Genomic DNA, 20,749 nt, shown 5'->3' with positions numbered 1-20,749 from the left:
TTGTTTTACAAAGGGGGCCAACGTTGTTAACTCATCTTGTTAATAAGAGCGACTTACGTAGAAGTACTTTCCTCACAAGGTTTTCTTTTGCCCCGAGCAAATTAAACTATGTTTTTCTTACCCCACCTGACCTTACCAGATTAAGCTCTTGATTGCGTCTAAATTTATCCGTCTAACACTAAACAGTCACAGTCACATACACAGACAAACGAACACACACACACAATCACTCAAACAAAACACACACACACACACGTTATGCAAGCCATATCCAGTTTATATAAAATGCTTTTTTACTACTTTTTTTTGTATTCTCTTGTTTCCACTTGGCTAGTGCATGTTAGTTGTACTTTTGTGGACATCTGGTATTGGCTATGTTTTCTGTTTACTATATTTTTTTTTGTATTGCTGTTGATGCCCCAAATAAATGGAAATAAATAAAAAAAGGCCTTTCTTCTTCTTCTTCTTTTAAAATTATGGCTTCAGCCCAGTGGGACTATTTCGCCAGTATCAAGGTATTGAGAGGTTTACAAACGACAAAAATTGTACGGTTGTACAAGACAGTGTACGGTGATTTGTTAGCTCTTGTAAATCGATAGCTAGACTTTACAAGAAGCACGTGGACTACCGGCCGTTGACTCCAAGATGGTGGTTAAACGCGCTTCAAAATTAATTCTCCATTCACTGCACACTACCACATTAGTTTACTGTATAATAAGCTATCGATATTACACTTTAAACAATATTAATAAGCAAAAAACAAAGTAATTAATCACGATGCTAACTATCAAGATGGCGCTCGAACCGGAAGTCCAAAAAGGCCTTTCAGTTAGAACAAAAATTTGACAGTTCCCAAGATCTGACAGGCCGATATCGTCCGGCGGACTAATAGTCATTGGGCCCCTTAAGTAGAGCCGGTATGGAACTGGATGTACAAACTTTCGTTTTCCAGTATATCTCTTTAAGTGACGATCTTCAAGATAGGTACAGAGTTCTATTCAAGACTTTAAATTTTAAGGAATTTAAGAGTATCCCGTTAACCTACTACTTTAGTTGTTTTTGGGTAGATAATTAAGTAACAAAGCTCTTAATATACTACTAATATAATAATACTAATATATAAATTTGAATAAGCGTAAGATGTCGGCATCACTTTGACGTGCGTTCCTTTTTCAGCTATCCCATACAACACCATTCCCATCCCGAGAGACGAAATAAATCGTGTTGAGATAAAAGGCACTAAAACACCGTGAATAATTTCAGGTAGCACTAAAATCGCTGGGTACCTGTAGTTGTCTGTATATAATACAATACAAATCCTCTTTATTGCACAACCTCAGAATAAATGTACATAGAAACACACATAATACATGAAGACAGAGGTAAACAACAGGCGGCCTTATCGCTAAAGAGCGATCTCTTCCAGACAACCTTTAGGTAGTGGAGAAATGAAACTCATAATTCAACTAATTAGGATTTCTATTGTCCAAAATTTCAAGGGGATTCAATATCGGGATTTATATCAAATATGAAAAATAATAATTATATTTCAATTATTTTCGGTCACTATGGATTTGGCCCTTCTGGCCTATATTACCCTAGGTTTGTGCAAAATATACCGTTATTTAGTTTGAGCAAACTACACAGTAGGTTTTCGAAGCACTTTCAACTTTAGACACTGCCACTTTTCCTCACATTTTTTCTAAGTGGCCACCTGCGTCGTCTCAGTTCTTCAACTGTCAAATTTTTGTTCTAACTGACAGGCTGATATCGTCCGGCGGACTGGTCTGAATGGGTGGGCCCCTTTAATTGGCGGTGTGACGTGGGTCGAGAGCTTAAGGATAGAGCAAATCACTTAAGGGACATTTTGGGGGAGTAGTTCATAGTTATATAAGGGACACTGAGTGTTTACTTAAACATATCTATGTTTAATTTCTGCAATGAGGATATAATAATACAGAGCGGTACTGTCATAGTAAATTTTGTAACCACTGTAAATTCACTGCCATCTATCGACATACTTTAAAACTAAAAATGAAGATTTATAAAAATACTTTAAAATGTATTAAAATAACAAACGAAACAGTCAACGCCCTCTATACGAGAGTAGGCCAAAACTAGTGGCGCCATCTGATCGAGAATCAAATTTTCGTGATTTTCGAGGCACGTTTTTTCCTTAGACTGTATCCATCTATTACGGAGTTATATCTATCTTTGATTTCTGTTAGTTACTATTTGTAGTCTGTATGGATTTGTACATAATTATACATGTATAAAAAATATCATACCATTTTTGGGTAGATTGTAATTCTATATAAATAAAAGGAGACTCCTATTGTTTCATATCTACTTCCAATTAAAATCTTAAATTCTGATTAACAATAGGTCTGCCACTTATATCCCAAGCGGTTGGTAAAATGGTGATTTTTTAGTAAAAGTTCTACAAGTACCTAATAGAAATCAGTTTCATGTATCAAGCCTTAAACCAGCCTAGCTGACCATAATTATTTCTTACCGACCGCCTCAGTAAAATGGTAGACCTATAATCCGGTCTGGCCTAGTGGGTTCGGATCCCGGTAAGGGTATTTATTTGTGTGATGAACACAGATATTTATTCAACTGGGAAACAAATCAATTTATTTTGTTTTTTTTATGTGTTTTTTTTTATGTAGTCACAATATTGTGGATAGGACGTTAGCTGCGTAAGCTGAAGATGCGGGTTCGATTCCCGCCTCGGCCACCGGTGGACTTGGTCATTTTTTTAGGGTTCCGTACCCAAAGGGTAAAAACGGGACCCTATTACTAAGACTCCGCTGTCCGTCTGTCTGTCTGTCACCAGGCTATATCTCATGAACCGTGATAGCTAGACAGTTGAAATTTTCACAGATGATGTATTTCTGTTGCCGCTATAACAACAAATACTAAAAAGTACAGAACCCTTGGTGCGCGAGTCCGACTCGCACTTGGCCGGTTTCTCTTTAGTATATGTTATCTATTTCAGTTTATAACAGATATTTATTCTTGAGTCATGAGTGTTTTCTATGTACCTATATAAGTATTTATATAATAAGTATGTATAATATATCGTTGTCTGAGTACCCACAACACAAGCCTACTTGAGCTTACTGTGGGGCTAGTCAATTTGTGTAAAAAAATGTCCTATTACATTTATTCATTTAGAATTCACTGATTTCGTAGAAATACTTCCAATGAAGAAGTAAAATATTTTCCCGTTTCGATTTTCCGTTTGTTCCTAAAACACGGAATGTGCAAAGTTTCCGAACCCGATGATTCGCGTAAAGGGGAATATGGGGCCTAACGTGATAGAAAGGAAACTTTTAAATTAAATTTATTTGAGGAACTTTTTTCTTTTAACATGGTTCTACTGTTAAAGATTTTTTCACCGATTAATGTTACTATGTACAGCGAACTGCAAAATTGCATGGACACATAATGAATGGAATTCATTCATATATTGGTCATGCACTTTTGCAGTTGGATGTACATGATTTTCACAGATTAATGTTACTATGTACAGCGAACTGCAAAATTGCATGGACACATAATGAATGGAATTCATTCATATATTGGTCATGCACTTTTGCAGTTGGATGTACATGATTTCATCTATTCGCGATTTAGTAACATCGCTAGTCTCTTAAGGAATACTTTACAAAATGTTGGCCATCGATATTTTATATACTCACTAGCAAACATAAATATACGTACTTTCGTATTTACATATATACGTATATCAATAAAACATATAGTATATAAATCAGTAAAACATATTGTAGTCGCAAGTTCGTGTTTTTTTTTTTTTTTTTTTTTTTTATGTGATGTTCAGCAAACGAGCAGACGAGCCGCCTGATGGGAAGCAGTCATCGTCGCCCATGGACGTAAGCAACATCACAGGAGCCACTTAAGCATTGCCGACCCTTGAGAACCCTAAATACCCGCTTCTTGAAGAATCCCATGTCGTAGCACAAAGGAAATACCTCAGGAGGCAACTCATTCCACATTCTGCACGTTCTGGGAAGAAACGAGCGGGATGCCCGCTTATTCATGGTGTGCCATGTGTCTAAGAAGTGAGGATGAGCTTTGCTCCTTTGGCGGGAGGTGCGGTGATAGAAACGAGACGATGGCACCAGATCAAAAAGTTCTTCGGAACATTCCCCATTGTACAGACGTTTTACTCGAGACAGCGAATTTTTCTATTTTTGCTTTATTTCTTATCTTGTATATTTAATTTATAATCATTTATCATGTTAAGCAATCAAACAACGTTGTTCGATATTCACTTACAATGTTATTCCGAAAATTAAACAATACAAACTCATTGTAAGCAATTTAGCACTTTCTCTAATGATTCTCTATTCAGCCAGCAAATTGTGACTCAAACGCGTTAATTTGACCTGTCAATTGCACGAGTTTTCGTTTGATTGAAGCTCAATATTTTAAGCTTTGGTGACAAGTAGTAGAGCCATAACATTGTTCTATTGGAAATTTGAAATAAAGGACGTTAACGAGTTTCAAGTAAAAATATGTTTTTTATAGTAAAAGATTTTTTATGGTCAGGCGCTAGGTAGTTTTTATTTCGCTCTGTATTTAAATTATTAAGTTGGTACCTACCTATATACATTAGTCTGAGTTGTTATAAAATATTCAAAAAGGTAAGTGTTTTACCATTTCATAACCGTCGATCAAACTAAAAGCTACAAATAATGTCTTAAATATTACTATCACAGTCATGTGAGTCATGTTTTACTAAAAGTAACGTATCGAGCAAATACGTAATAAAAACGTAAATGATATTATAATATATTCATGAGTTATTTCTTATTCAATAAGGCTGAAAGTATATAAGTAATATACAGTAACTTTGCGACCTCTAATAATAACCTCGAATCGAAAGTACTGATGTTCTCTCGGAAAGTTAAAAAATTGCTAAAAATTCCACTGAAAAATTTCGGAAACTTATGTTTTTGTACAGGAATCGCAATTACCGTTTGCAAAACGGTTTTTTAAATTTCCTGTGAACTTTTCCTACAATTCGGAAACTTGCCCCAACTTGCCTCCAGTCCACTACAACTTGTTTTTTATTTTAAATCGAGAGTAAATAGACATCTTTTAGGTAAATAGTGTGAATTATCTCAGATAATTTTATCGGGTTCGGGCCCTAATCTGTTAAACAAAATATATTATTTTCTTTATGAAGTGGTTACACTGCTTACTGATAATAAATAACCTTGGCATAAGTAACGGGAACAAGCCCGTTTAAAAAGCAAATTTACCATTCTACTTATACGGTTCAAATTCATAACACGTTGCTATCTCCAAAGAAAAGCCCACCCTGATTGTTCTCTGAATGAGCTGTCACATAAATTTGAAGCTTAATACTATCACGATAGTTGCTTTTTAAACGACATGGCTGCTTTGGCACGTGCTGAAGACCACTCTTTGCATAATTATGAACTCGGAATCTACTTAGGTATCTCCTGTCTATTTCTATTTACGGAATTCAGACATTTTAAAATTCGCCTCTTCTTAATCAATCGGGTAAAAAGAGATAAGAATTATCGTAACACAAATAATTACTTAACGAATTCGTGAACTCCAAGTAAAGCATATTTTAAACGGCAAAGTTTCTAATTTTATCAGTTAAAAGAAAGTTGGAGTCAGTTTCGATTTAATAAAATCTTCAGCTTTAAGCGCCTGCCGGGCTAGCACATGATTGGCGCGAGAGTATCTCGCCGCGACATAGCCTACCCGTCCTCCTTTAATTCATACAGTTAGTAAAAGACGGGTAGTCTATCTCGCGGCGATCAATCATCAATCATGTGCTCGGCCTACTGACAGTCTAAAACTTCTCCACATTAATTAAAATTTGCCTTGTTTTATCAGTCGGCCTTAATATTTGAATACTTAGTGATACCTTCGGATAATGTCGCTATAAACCCAGTAGGAGAAGGGGGGGATGACAAGGAAATGCCCATTTGACAAGTTGTTGCTACTTCTATGATTTGCTTATCCGACATCTACACCACATAAGCTAAATAAGGACATGCGTGCTAAGTTTCATTATTTTCTTTTTGGTTTGGACTGTAAGCTTATAAGTCGTAATAATATGAAGGAAAACCCATTAAATTATTCAGCATATTCCCGACCGACAAATCCCAAATTCAATCTTAACATTACGCATAAGAACTATATGGTGTATTGACAAACCGGTGTGTTTTTAGATTTTAATTTTTTTAATGCTGCTCTTATTATACTATTAAAATACAGAACCTTCAAAGATAACTGTGAAGTTTAATTAATAGTAACTTCTTAATTATTTTTCACCAAATTCTTGTTATCGTGATTCTGAAGGACCTATCGCGTTTCAGCAATCGAAAACTTTTAATTACTTAACTTTTAATTGAGTCCTTGAAATTTTGTTAAGTGAAGTTAACCTTTTCAGCAACGGTACTTATATTTTAACTAATTGTAGCATACTCGTATAATTTATTTCGGAATTTACATGTGCGTCCTAGGTACCTATCGCCGTGGCTTATCAAAACACAAGCGATAAGAATATGTAAAAGACGTATATATTTAATTCGCCTATCAGCCAAGCTCAGAACAAGCTTACATTCAAAAGGAAGTTGCGTAAGCATTTATTTGAGAACATTCGCGACTAAATGTCTACGTGATGTCTCACACTAGGTACATAATTATTAAATATATGTATGTTTATTTATATATATATATATTAAATTTGTATATATGTAGGTATATTATTATTTTCTTTATGGATATTTGTGTAAATATCGTATCATAGTAGTCTGACTTGGATATTTTTAATATTTACTCTTTACAATCCTGCACCAAACTAACTGTCTCTGTTTAGCCCAATGGTTGACTGGTAGAGAATGCCTCAAGGCGTTAAGTCCGCCATTTGTACTCTTTTTGTGTAAATTTGGGCAATAAAGTTTAAATAAATAATTGGTACCTATGTCTAGCGAGCGGGGTTATTTTATCTGCGTTATAAAATAAACGTAATTTTTAACACCATGCAGTTGAAAGAGTCAGATAAAGTGTCATTAAAACGCAGTTACGCAGACAAGTGCGACCATCAAACGTTTTTGTCGATTTATTCAACAATTTGAATGTCTATGAAATAACTAATAGGACACACCACTGCTGAAAATCGGTTAACGCACTGTTTAGTATTTACCCAGCAAAATGTAGGTACTCGTATGACAAAAACGCATCGCATAATACCTACACCACACTGCGTATGTACGCTGCTTCAAGTAACGACGTGTTCTTAACTTTATTTGTAAAATTACGTAATTTAAGAAATTAAATTCATATTGTAAGAAAAATGTCATATATTATTTTATACTAGCGACCCGCCCCGGCTTGCCGCACGGGTGCAATGCTGATACATATAAACCTCTTTCTCTTGAATCACTATATATTAAAAAAACCGCATCAAAGTCTGTTGCGTAGATTTAAAGATCTAAGCATACAGGACAGACAGACAGCAGCAAGCGACTTTGTTTTATACTATATATTTTATACAACGAAACACAAGAACAAAATATAAATTTAAATAAAAACACAAATCAAAATATAATAATATAGGTACACTTGAGACTTGAGAGGGCGCCCAGAAGGCTGGTCGCACTGTCCCGCTAGATATATATATATACCTAAATGTAATGATTATACCGGGTGTTTCCTGTAACAGGAGCAATAGATTAAGCTATAGGCTGTACTCCTCAAACTGACCAACATTTGTTCCGCAACTTTAAAAAAAACTTTTATGAAACATTGGCAAGCTACTAACTAACTAACTAATAGTTTTAATTTCGTTTACTTCTACGTATCTGAATTATAAATATACAAACAGAATATAATGACCCAAAGTTACATATATTATATTACCTATGTTGTCTACGTACCTTCCCGTGACACACATTTCAAGTATTCAAGTAGTTTATTTGCTTTCATGTTGTTGTACATAGGTTCTTATAAGGTAAAAGTATCAAACATGAGCCCCGTTAGGGCACGGCAATTCTTAAAAGTAACTTAAGCTAACTTAAACTAATGTTTTTTATACACATGGTAACAACTGTAACTAACTTATTAAACAAAAAATTACATTTTAGAGTTGGTCGTTTAAATATTCTTTTACAGAATAGTAGGTTTTTGTTACAAGCATTTGTTTTAATTTCTTCGCAAAAGTAGTTTCTTTTTCTTTTTTTTTTTAATTTCTTCAGGCAATTAATTGTACAATTTTATTGACATTTTTAAGGGGCCAGACGAATGTAGTTTCAATCGGGAGGATGGTGGCATTTTGTGTCTTCATTCCAAAAAAAATGGCTATATATTCAGCCGTCGGGTAAAAAAAGGGATCAAAGCCATTGTTTTCCCGGGGCGCAACGTAGGCCGCTTCGGTTTTTGGCTGTCACCCAAATATTTGTAAACTCACACGAGACTAACAATGAAAGTACAGTCACAAAATTCTATTGTTAGGCCATTTTGAGTTTTCATCACATTGGTTATTGTACTGCTCATTTAATCTTTTGCAAATTAGCATGTGCGTTATAAGATATTAGATGCATCAAAATGCATCATTCATGGGATGTAATTGTATTTGCAACGTAGTCACGTAGGCACTATGATCAGTGCAATGTAAAATAATAAAATATTCATGTCTTACCCATCACGGAACAATGGTGTTCCGGACCTTTGGGAGGCGTGCGCGGAGCGGAAGCCAACACGTAGAGGCCCTTTTTACACTTTAATGAAAAGGGGTACACCGAGCGGATGCTGCCCTTGTCATGGGACACACGCAGAGGCAGTTCCCGCCAGGGTGTAAGGACTATTTAGAGTTGATGGAATCTAAAATTAACTAGGTTATTGGGTGAAAGCGATGGACTAAGTACTGAGCTATGGGATAAAAAACCGGACGCCTGCCTAATAAAACGATATGGAATTTTATTTCCGGAAGACGGTGACTCTCCCTCATAAGATGGGCCCCCAGGCCCCCACAAAAAGCGACATCTAGCATGGCTCAAGGGCAACACCGGTGTGAGCGGCTCAGGGGTGTCGAGAGGTGTGCGCCGCTTTCTACCCAGTGGCTAAATAGACAGTGCAATTAATATTCATTATTATTATCAATTAATTAATATTCATTTTAATATGTTTAGTCTCACGGGAGTTTTGTGATTAATTATCTTTATTCACTTTAGTCAAATATGATACGACTGCCTCACCCATCGTCAAGCTGTGAAAAGAAATACGCCGGCAACACTTTTCTATAGAAGTGTCTGTATAGCAACTAGAGTGAGTTCTATAAATCTCATCATTAATAAAGATATATACTTACCTTTTTTTTAGTATTGTAGTAGTTTTCGCTTGTTTTAGATAAATATGAAAATACTCTAAGAACAAATTAAATTATTTTCTATGAAAATATTTTAATTTGTGGTTTTTCAAGTAGACACACTACTATTTAAACTATAAACTGAAATAAATGTCATATACGAAGGAAAAAATGACCAAAGCCTCCAGTGTCCAGAGCTGGAACCGAACCAGCGTACCCCGTTTACCGGACAGGTGCCTGAAACGCTCGGCTATCCGGCCACGGTGGCATGGGTCGAAATTTCCAAGTATATGACAATTCCCAAAGGCTTGTGGGGCCCCCTGCCTAACTTATTATTGTGAAATATGAAAATGAATTTCACCCTCTAAAAGATTAAAAACAAAGGCGTTTTTCCGAGCCCTTTCAGTCTCAAATTGTATTTGGCACACCTCAGCACTAATATGCGAGTACGAAAGAGATGCATAGAAAGTAATTACGTTCTCGATAGCGTTTATGTCAGTGCAAAAATGGTGGTAGCCACACTAAATTACAGACAGTAAAACTTGTAGATTATCAATATAAATACTTTACCATCGCACACAGTTTGCTATACACTAGAATAATAAAGACATGCGATCAACATGTTTTAAAGCAATTCTCAATACAGAACATTTCAGTATAGACATATTAAAAGGGCATTGCCTTCATAATAAAACTAGTTTTGCTGGATATATTTTATTCATACAACAATATAAAGTAGAATGGGGGAAAGAATATGTTGCGAATCGCAATTCTTTTCATTCGCAATTTGCGAATGAAACTTTTTTTCGGCATCTCTACATACAGTATTTAAACGCAGAATGACAAGGTAAAGTATTAACTCAGTAAAATAAAAATAAAACTCAAGCATAGTAACAATATAAAGACATATAGGGAGAATAGAGGAAAAAGGATGTAAGTATGTAGGGAAGCATGTAAGAGTTAACGAAGATGGTTGAATTAGTAGTTATCAAGACGCCAGACAGGCGGGGGTGAGGAATGTTTGGACTCAGTCCAGCGTTGCGGATTGCGGAACAAACGTCCCCTAGGTTGTAGAAACTTGTTAGTACGACGGCATTAGATAGAAAAGAACAAGACTAAGTACATGAATAAGGGCTCTACTATGGGCTCACAACTCACAACTAAGACTAAGAAAAAGCTAAAATCGTTAGTTGTAGAAAAAGCTTACTACTCGATCGACGAATTCATACTGTCTATGCGAAATGATCATTGATTCCATATCGTAACTTCCTTTAAACAGCTATAACATTTATATTAACTTATTATTGTGAATAATAATTTTATTTTTAAGAATTGAGTGACTTGTAAAATGTATCTATTTTACCAATAAAGATCTGTATATCTGTATATCTGATAAATTAGAAAATATGCAGATCAGATTTTTTTAATTACGTAAATTGTCAACCATAAACCTAAACTCAAATGTAAAGGTGCAAAATTCAAAATTTGCAATATTTTACCAGTTAGTTATTTAAAACATAAATACCTACTTGTGATCAATAACCATAGCCGCCAAGAGCTTAACTCAGCGGATTCCTTAACACCAGTTAAACATATCACAAAGGCTGTGACTTCAGGCAAACAATCCGTTCCTAGAGTTAAATAACTACTACGGGGATATAACCCTTAGGAAAATAATTCCATACTTACTTAATAGTTTGCCTGAAGCCATAAGACGTGAAAATAATAAGCCTAAATTTAAACCTATGAATACCAAAATATATTGTAGTAATGAATTACCAACAAGTTATTTAAGTTACATAACTAGAGACTGATGACCCCACAGTCAAACGCATTTTTGAGTTTTGCGGGGCTATGACTATATTTAAGAATACCTCTGTGTTTTATTAAATAAAATATATAATAATAATAAGATAAATGCAGACGCTTAGTTTAAATGAAGCAATGAAAAAAAAAACACGTTTGGGCAAAACAGAACAAGATAAATGTGATGAAGCATTGGACATGGGAAGTCATAATTACATTGCCAGTCGTAAAATTAGCTTATTTCTACCAAGAGAAATATTTCCTATTTAAAGCGATTCCGTATGTTTTCCTGTCATCTCAGTGCTTACTTAAAAGATGTACTAGTATACATTATTCTACAGCAAGGGCACATCGGCAAACGTTACATACGAGGCAAAGGTTTAATAAAGGTTGGAGTTGACTTTAGGCAGCCTTTGTTCGGCCAGGCTGACGGCGCAAGGCTCCCATCACACGGGTCCGTAACGTGTAAATACATAATAATTTATCTTACGGTATGTGAAATGATATATTTATTTATTTATTGAATCAAGTTATATAACATTACAGCTTACGCCAAAGCGTTACATAGATTCATGACTTAAAACTACTTATATACTAATTAAAAACTAACTTACATCTAAGAATATCTGTCTTTCATCCTTTCAAGCACTCCCTTCCATTCAGATATCAGCCTCCCTATCCCTGTCGCAAACTGCTCTTAGGTACCTAGTGCCGTGAGTAAGGAGTTGGCGAGCGCAGTTGCGCCCAACTATCATATACGTTCAGATCTCGCAATTGAAGGCGCTCCGTAGATACATTTATGAGTATGTATATATGACTGTTACAAACACTGATACAATATGAAACAAATCAAGCGTTGAAGTTTCTGCACTCCACATGATAAAACTAACAAGTGGTAAGTGTTTCGATGCCACATAAATTCTAGAAGAGGAATTACCAAGTTGGACAGTGTAACACTGCTGCCGAGGCCGAAGCGCAATATATCTACTTCACTTAGGTATTTAATCGGGACTTCATCAATATATGTATAATATAATATTAGGGGCCCCAAACTAAGCAAAGCTTGTACTATGGGCGATAGGCGACGATATACATACTTATATAGATAAATACATACTTATATACATAGAAAACACCCATGACTCAGGAACAAATATTTGTGTTCATCACACAAATAAATGCCCTTACCGGGATTCGAACCCAGGACCATCGGCTTCACAGGCAGGGTCACTACCCACTATCAATGATACAAAATTTAGATATTATAGGGAAATAGGTATGTTATTTTTTGAGTAACTTATTAGACTGAACTAAACTCTTATACCTATAGACTGATCTTTTTAACTATGAAGTTCTGTCCATAGAAAATAAACCTAGTTACGATATTGGTTTCCTGTAGACTTGGTTTTACCATACGGTTGACTAGTAACATTTTTGTAATATCAAAAAAAAATGCATACGCAACGGTGTAACAAAAGGCCTTCATTTAGTAGTTGTTTACATAACGCTTTGCTGCCCGTACCCAGTTTAGTGCGCTGTAACATTTATTGCCCTGTTTCATAGTAACTGCTTCCTGGCGAATATAAAGCAGGGTGAGCCTTTATCTATTTATGTTTGAGTTGTTTAATGATAATTTACTAAAAGGCCATCGCCGAGAATGAAAATTTTTGTACAGTCAACGTCAAAGATATGTTTACATGCAGTTTTTCTCTCTCCATTGTAATCAAAAGTAAAGTGTAAAAGTGTAAACATATCTTTGACGTTTGACTGTACATCAATATCTATTCTGCAGTGGCTTGTAATTAAGATTATTCTGTTTGTGGCATCCCAAAACAAAGTGGCCCGATAATCGAATGTGGTCAAGATTTTTAGATATCCAATGAGGATAAAGGCTGGTGTAAGGATATTTGGATAGAAACCAGTAAAGTAGAGGTGTACCGAATGATCTGATGATGATGGTAACCTCACCCACATTTAAATTACCGCACCTTTCTAGATTGCGGCAAATAGTTACCACTTTTACAGGTTAATGTGTGAATTGTACCAAAAATATTATGGAGGACGTAACTTTCACAGGCTGTATTCTGATTTTGAGTAGGGGAAAACCATTTTTTGGAAGTGGAGTATTTTAGTAGGTACCTATCAAATTCGTTAGTTACTTCTGCAAACTACGAAGAAGTCGAAGAAACTTATCGACCTAGTAATAACGATAGACTTGTAGCTGAAGTTATCTTGCTTCTCCCAGGGCTAGCTAAATTCATGTAACATCCTAATTTTAAGTTTTTAGTATTAAGTACTTATGTTGCTACACCCTTCCAGGGTACATGTTCACAAAAAATGGTGTAAATACTTAATATGTTGTCCATGTGTGCAAATAAATGAAATGAAATGAAATGAAATAATTTAACACAGGCTGCATCTTACTTTGAATAAAATAATAGAAAGTAATAGAAATTCTTGCAAATATGTACAATTTTTTTTACGACAAAAATACACCAAAACCATGTATTTTCTCCCATAGCATACGTATGATACCTATGCGGGATGAGTGCGGAATGCTCCAAATGCATATTAAAAGCCAAACACACTCGTACACGTACACAAAGGTAAGAGTGAAACCATAAGTGAAACACATTAATGCGTTTTCCGAGACAACTTTATGCAGTTCACACACAGGTGAAGTGCTTCAGAAGCTCTGCATGTATATATGAAAGACACAATAAAAATTCAGTGACGTCATTTCATTGAAAACCTTTGGAAGTAAGATAGGTAGGTACTTAAAATGCGATTGCTTGAAATCAAGCATCAAATTTCAGGATGTAGTTAGACATCACTTCCTTTGTTGCTGGTTTTGGTAATTTACAGCACAGTTTTTATTTATTTAAACAATAATCTTATCACTTTTTAATTTAAAAAACTTAGGTGTGAGACGTGAGTAATGTATCAAGCTTAAATGGAATTGGTCGCGACAATATATGTTACCAGGCAGTGATGGCAGGTGGACCAAAATGTTAACGGATTGTGATGGCTGCTTTCGGATGAATAAAGTGCCTGGCGTCCTCCAGCTCGGTGAGTGAACGACATTCGAAAGATCGCCGGGCGCTTTTGGATAAGACTAGCTTAAGACCGGGATAAGTGGCGTACACGAAGACAGGCATACACTCAACAGTGGGCGACAGAACACTAAAATGGTGATGATGATGATAATTAAACAAAAGATGACTCCACAACCATCAGTGATACTCACGGATTGTATACTTCTTGTCGCAGTGACGTGTATTTCTTGTACTCTGGGACGTACGCCGTTTGTACCGCATTATGGGTTCTGCAACAAAACAAGTACATTTGAAATAATAAAAAATATAAAAATACTATAGTAGTAGGTATATATTGTATTGTGCAAAGTAGGACGTAAGAGTTCTGATTCTGTATTGAAGATGACGGTCTGCTTCTATTAGACCGTCATCTTCAAAGTTCGTTGCAAAGTGGAGGGCTATTGTGATCAGGGTGCGTAGCCAACGTGCCAATCGTTAATGCTCCGTAGCGTATCGTAGTGATCTCTCTCTATCACTTTTTCACACTAGTGCAACAGTGATAGTGCGTTTCGTTCGCTACGCAGGGTGCGGATTCAAGTAGATACACAATATAAAAACACGTACACACATATTATGTGTGTGTGTTATTATGTGTACTACTTATATTATCGACATGTCAATAAAAGTCGTTGATCTTAATGCCATTGCCCAAAAATACATTGATAAAGAATTCTTATGAATAGGTATATTTCTTATTCGTTTATCTAAAATGAAACGTATTATCTTCAAAATATTTTGATTTGATACACAAACATAAACGTTTTTTAAAACTGTAAACAATAGGTAAAGTAAAAAAAAATCTCATCATATTGTTGAACCCATACAAAAATATTCCTTAGGTATAATATGATTGAACTATATAAATGCTAGATGATAACGCGTGCTACAGATTGAGCTATCAATCCGCAAACCACAGTAAAGTTTCCCTACGCCAATGTGCATTCGGATTTCAAAGCAAAAGTTAACAACTCAACCATTCCACTAACAAACATTTTAATCAATATGAATAATGTGCTAACAAACTTTCAGTCAAATTACAAACTAGACGTTGTCATAACTACTATTGTTTCGCCTGGGATCCAATCTCGTTAGAGAAGTTGTGTCAAATCCAAATTGTATAAGTTTGGCACACTAACGAGCTATAACTCGAATCTATTGGACTTGTTAGGTAGTTTTGATTCGGATAATTATGATGTGCATCAATTACGCATACGAAATATAATATTTTAATTACTGTCCTATGCGGATCCTATAACAAAATACTTACACCATTTGTAGTTACGTTTCTGATATGTAGCAATATGCAGCATATTGTACCTTACCTACATTTGAGATATTAAGAATTTTTAACTGACACGCATTTCAGTCACTCGTTTCATTTGTTCTCGCGAGCTACGATTATTCGATTGTAACCCAATGATTATTTTGGCAGCCTCCTCCAAATTAACAGCTGCGTTTGGTAGACAATAGAATTTGCGTCTGAACGGGCAATTGACTTGATTACAGATTCCGCGCATTCAGAATTGCCATTCCGTTGTCCACAGGCGCTCAGGAATTTTCTGTTGCATAGCAGCTAAATAAAACGGCACATTTAAATATCTAAATTGAAATGTGTATAAATAAATAACAAGTATTAATCATCATTTATTCAGGTAAAAGTCAATACAAAAACAAAAACAATTCAATAAACTTAAGACTAAACTTAAGCCTAGTCAAAAAGTCCCCCACGAGTTGTCCCCGGCGCAAAGGTGCCCATCACACTAGCCGCGTTACCGCGTTGAATTGCGATGGACAACCTTTGCACCAGGTGCGAACCCGCGCGGGCGTCAGACCCCCGCTCCCTAATGCGACGTCCCACTTCCCTAATAAAGGCAATGGCCTCTGACCCCCAGCACCCAGTAGTCTCAAACGCCAGGGGTACAAAATAATAACAAGTAAAAAGTTTGAAAACTATAACCGGGTGTTTTTCGTACAGAGCCTCCTAAATTTTGATAGTCGGTTCTAAAGCCTGGTAATAAAAAGGAATCGATTGATGAGCCATTCTTCAAAATAGGTTTAATAGTTTCCTACGTAATATTGTCTTCGGTTACCGCGATAGTTACTCATGAAATAAAACTATGAAAACGGATTATATCGCGTATATTGAATTTATAATACATCCCGACGTTTCGAACTCTTTACAGCGTTCGTGGTCAACGGGTGACTGACACGGGATGTATTATAAATTCAATATACGCGATATAATCCGTTTTCATAGTTTTAGTTTCCTACGGTTTTTTTTTAAATGGCTGAGCCATGAGGGATCGTGAGATCCACGGCTCACAGAACAATTAATTGACCGAGCGAAAGCGAAGGTCCCAGTTTCGGCTTGGTCGAAAATTCTTTCGTATGTCAATTTGTTCTCCTCTACAGCTGGTCGCATTTCTCAACCGATTCTTGTGAAATTTTAGTGAGCAAGTTTGAGATTTAAATAGAATTTTTTGTCGATTGAGTTTTTCGAAAATTTTCAAAATGGCGGGGATTGGCGAGGTCTCGCGGTCGAGGAGCCAATAGTTTAGTAGTTTTGTTAATAATTAGTACTTACTTCAACCAAATTAGCAATAATGACACTTGGTTAAATTTAATAATTACATAAAACTAACTCAATATTAAAATAAGATCGAATACCGGTAAAGTGCGAGTCGGACTCGCGTTCCAAGGGTTACGTACATTACACAATTTAAACAATGTATTTTTTTATGTGAAACGTGAGTGAAATGTCTTTAAAAAACCCGTAGGGGTCGGATCAAAAACTAAGTAATTAAGTCCGACTCACGCTTGACTGCACATTTCTAATAGGTTTTCCTGTAATCTGTAGGTGTAATCTTTTTTGTGTTTTTTTTTTTCAAAATGTTTGACCCAGTAATTTCGGAGATAATGGTCGTTTTTTGCCTATTTTCTTGAATAACTTCTAAATTATTTATCCTAAAATTATAAAAAAAAAACATATTTAGGATTCTCACAATGAGCTCTTTCATTTGATATGTAACACAATACAGTTTGAAAAACTTTATTTTTTAATTTTGTCATTTACGCCCCAAAAGTGGTCCCCGTGTATAAAATTTATTTGTTTACGTTACATGGCCGTCTTTGGGTCCCAAACTTACATATGTATACCAAACTTCAACTTAATTGGTCCAGTAGTTTCGGAGAAAATAGGCTGTGACAGACGGACAGACAGACAGACGCACGTGTGATCCTATAAGGGTTCCGTATTTTCCTTATGAGGTACGGAACCCTAAAAATCATCAGCAAAGGTTGTTCTGTATAAAATATACAAAACAATAATAAGGAAAACAGTTTTTGAAAAAAAATTACAGGTTTTACTTTGTCTATGGTGTAATTGAAGGATGAATCCAGACTGCGTCCAGCTCAGATACTTCGCTAGATTATGGTCGGGATTGGGACAGGGGATTATGGGTGTCAGATCAAAGCCGGCTGCCAAACTGCCAATATGGTGATTAGCTAAAGGCCGTTAATTTATATCAAAGAGGATATAATAAGATAGAGCGGTACTGTCATAGTAAATTTTGTAACCACAGTCAGTCAGTCAGTTTGATTGTTTTTGTAATGTCACTGCCATCTATCGACACACTTTAAAACTAAACATGAAGATTTATAAAAATACGATAAAATGTATTTAAATATGGATAAATGATTTTTTTTATTTGCATTAATTATATTTATGATTTTGACCCGTGTTCTTTCACTGATATGCGTTGAAATTGTTAAATAACAAACGAAACCGTCAACGCCATCTATACGACAGTAGGCCAAAGCTAGTAGCGCCCTCTGATCGAGAATCAAATTTTCTTGATTTTCGAGGCACGTTTTTTCTTTAGACTGTATCCATCTATTACGGAGTTATATCTATCTTTGTTTATATTATTAAAGACACAATATTTGGACAGCCTTACACTAAGGAAAATGTCCGAAATATTAATTGATAAAAAAAAACATGATTATAGAACATGCTCGCGATGCGAAATTTCACGAGATCCAGCTGAGAAATGCAACCTGGGCCTACCGTGGACCACGTTCAACGTGTTGCCTCCCTGTCACACTTACGTAAGAATTTCTAAGTGCGACAGAGAGGGAACTCGTCGAACGTGGTTTCAGTAGGCCCTCAGTACAGGAAAATAGCCGAATGTAAGAAAGCAGTTTTACCCACCTTTGACTGACGTTATTGAGTCAAATAATATCAATCACAGGTACGAGTACATAAATATATCCACTCCTTTAAGGACAGAGTTATATATCCTTACATATATTATTAAAATAAAATCGAAAATACTAAAAACCGAATTAGGTAAGAAGTAGGAAATTATGAAAAAACGCCATAAAGTGCCACCATTTAAATGTAAAAGTAACAAGGCGCCGTATAGGTAGACCAATGATAAAAAGCACGTTTTTTTAAAAGAAATTACAGGCTTTTTAATCCTGTTGTGATCTTATTGATGGATCAGACTGTATGTAGCTCAGAGACTGCTAGATTTTGGTGGGGACAGGGATTATGGATGTCGGGTCAAAGCCGGCTGTAAACTCCCGACACGGTGATTAGCTAGCTGATCATCAATTATATTGACTGCCTATCGAGTCACAGATCAGTAACAGTACACAACAGTAGACCCAGGCTAATCAAATTATTTTTTTTAAAGAATTGATTCCCAGCAAGCTGGAAATCGTTTACCGATATTTGATCCTAAATGCGTGTAATCCGAGTTTGCTCCATTCCAGGAAGGTGTGCATAAGTTTTTGCTCTATTTCAGTTTTTTGCTTGTAGCTCGAAAACGGTACGTCTGACGGAAAATTTGTTCTAATCATGATGAAAATTGATATCTGAGGATCCGAAAGGTACCTTAATATGAATTCGTAATCAAAGTTTACCGCCACTTAGTTTTTTTTTGTATAAGCATGTTAAAAATCCGACAACCCTTTTTACCAGTGTCTGATTCAACAAACCTTGCTGGTAGTACCATTGTAATTGGTGGTGAGTTCCTGCTAAATCGAGTGGTTTGGCAATTTAAGGAAAATATTATCTCCTAAGGTTCCCAACATTTAATGCACACCTCCTAGGATAGAGCAAACTCAGATTACACGCATTTAGGACCAAATAAAAGTATTAAAACGATTTCCAGCTTGCTGGGAATTAATTCTTCAAAACGCTATTTTTGGATCTAATTTGATTGGCCTAACCTAGAACTTTACATTTTCTCCTGGCAATAAAGTGCTAAAGAAACTTTTATTACTGTTGCTTCTCTGTATCTTTATATTTTTAGGGTTCCGTACCCAAAGGGTAAAAACGTGACACTATTACTAAGACTTCGCTGTCCGTCTGTCTGTCTGTCCGTCTGTCCGTCTGTCACCAGGCTGTATCTCATGAACCGTGATAGCTAGACAGTTGAAATTTTCACAGATGATGTATTGTTGCCGCTATAACAACAAATACTTAAAACAGAAATATAAACCTTGTTTACATACAAGATATATACAGTGGTACTACGTAAACGAAATTAATAACTAGCTTAAATCTAAAATAGGCCCTTGAGGCATTGTACCAAGGATGCTGGCGGCATTTCCCCGCTGTATCGCAATGCTGATACGTTGAATAAAAATAAAATAAAACAGAAAAAAATAAATATTTAAGTGGGGCTCCGATACAACAACGTCATTTTTTTGCCTTTTTGCGTAATGGTATGGAACCCTTCGTGCGCGAGTTCGACTCGCATTGGCCGGTTTTTATTTTTTACTCATTTCGCGGTACACACAACACACTTCTCCGGGAGAACTATAATATTAATTTAATGAACATTGTTATTAAAAAAATATGCCTATGTACCTAAAGGGGCCCACTGACTATCAGTCCGCCGGACGATATCGGCCTGTCAGTTAGAACAAAAATTTGACAGTTCCGAACAACTGACAGGCCGGTATCGTCCGGCGGACTGATAGTCAGTGGGCCCCTTAACATAAATTCTCTGTGGCCCTGAAAATCATTTAAATAATTCGAGTATACCACATTAATAGGCTCTTGTCTGTTCGTGTTAAAAGAAAACATTAGAATTACAGAGACAAAGGGTCTACCTACTTAAGTTTAGTACTCACCTTTAAAAATAACACCGATATTTATTTTAATACACAACCTACGACACAACTCTTTGCCTTGATATTTTAAGTAACAAGCTCAAAATCACTAAAACTTGCGGAAGACTAGATTCAACAACAACTTTACAACAATCTAATACAACAATTATGTTAACAACAACAATTAATAACTATAGTTTATCAACATCCAGAAATAGTAGTCTCACTCATGTTGGTTATAATAAATAGTTTACAATGAATTAACACGGTGTATTATTATAGACTTCAGTCAGAAATGTTCCATTTTCATACATAAATAAATGGAAATACAAAATAATTTGGAGCG

The 20,749-nt window shown here is 35.7% G+C and overlaps 1 protein-coding gene across 1 annotated transcript in view; it reads right to left on the bottom strand.

Annotated features, from left to right (window-relative positions):
- Positions 1 to 20,749, bottom strand: part of LOC134750150 (ras-like protein family member 10B) — a 48,643-nt gene extending 27,894 nt beyond the window's left edge. Inside the window, exons 1-2 of the mRNA XM_063685272.1 lie at positions 20,425 to 20,749; positions 14,433 to 14,510 (exon numbers count right to left, since the gene is read on the bottom strand). Coding sequence (XP_063541342.1) covers positions 14,433 to 14,502 — 70 coding nt within the window. The 5' untranslated portion in view covers positions 14,503 to 14,510; positions 20,425 to 20,749. The remainder of the gene's footprint in view (positions 1 to 14,432; positions 14,511 to 20,424) is intronic.

Source organism: Cydia strobilella, chromosome 19, assembly GCF_947568885.1.
Source record: "Cydia strobilella chromosome 19, ilCydStro3.1, whole genome shotgun sequence".
NCBI lineage: Eukaryota > Metazoa > Arthropoda > Insecta > Lepidoptera > Tortricidae > Cydia > Cydia strobilella.
The sequence above is the reverse complement of the archived record's forward strand: the minus strand, read 5'-3'. Positions and strand labels throughout refer to the sequence as shown.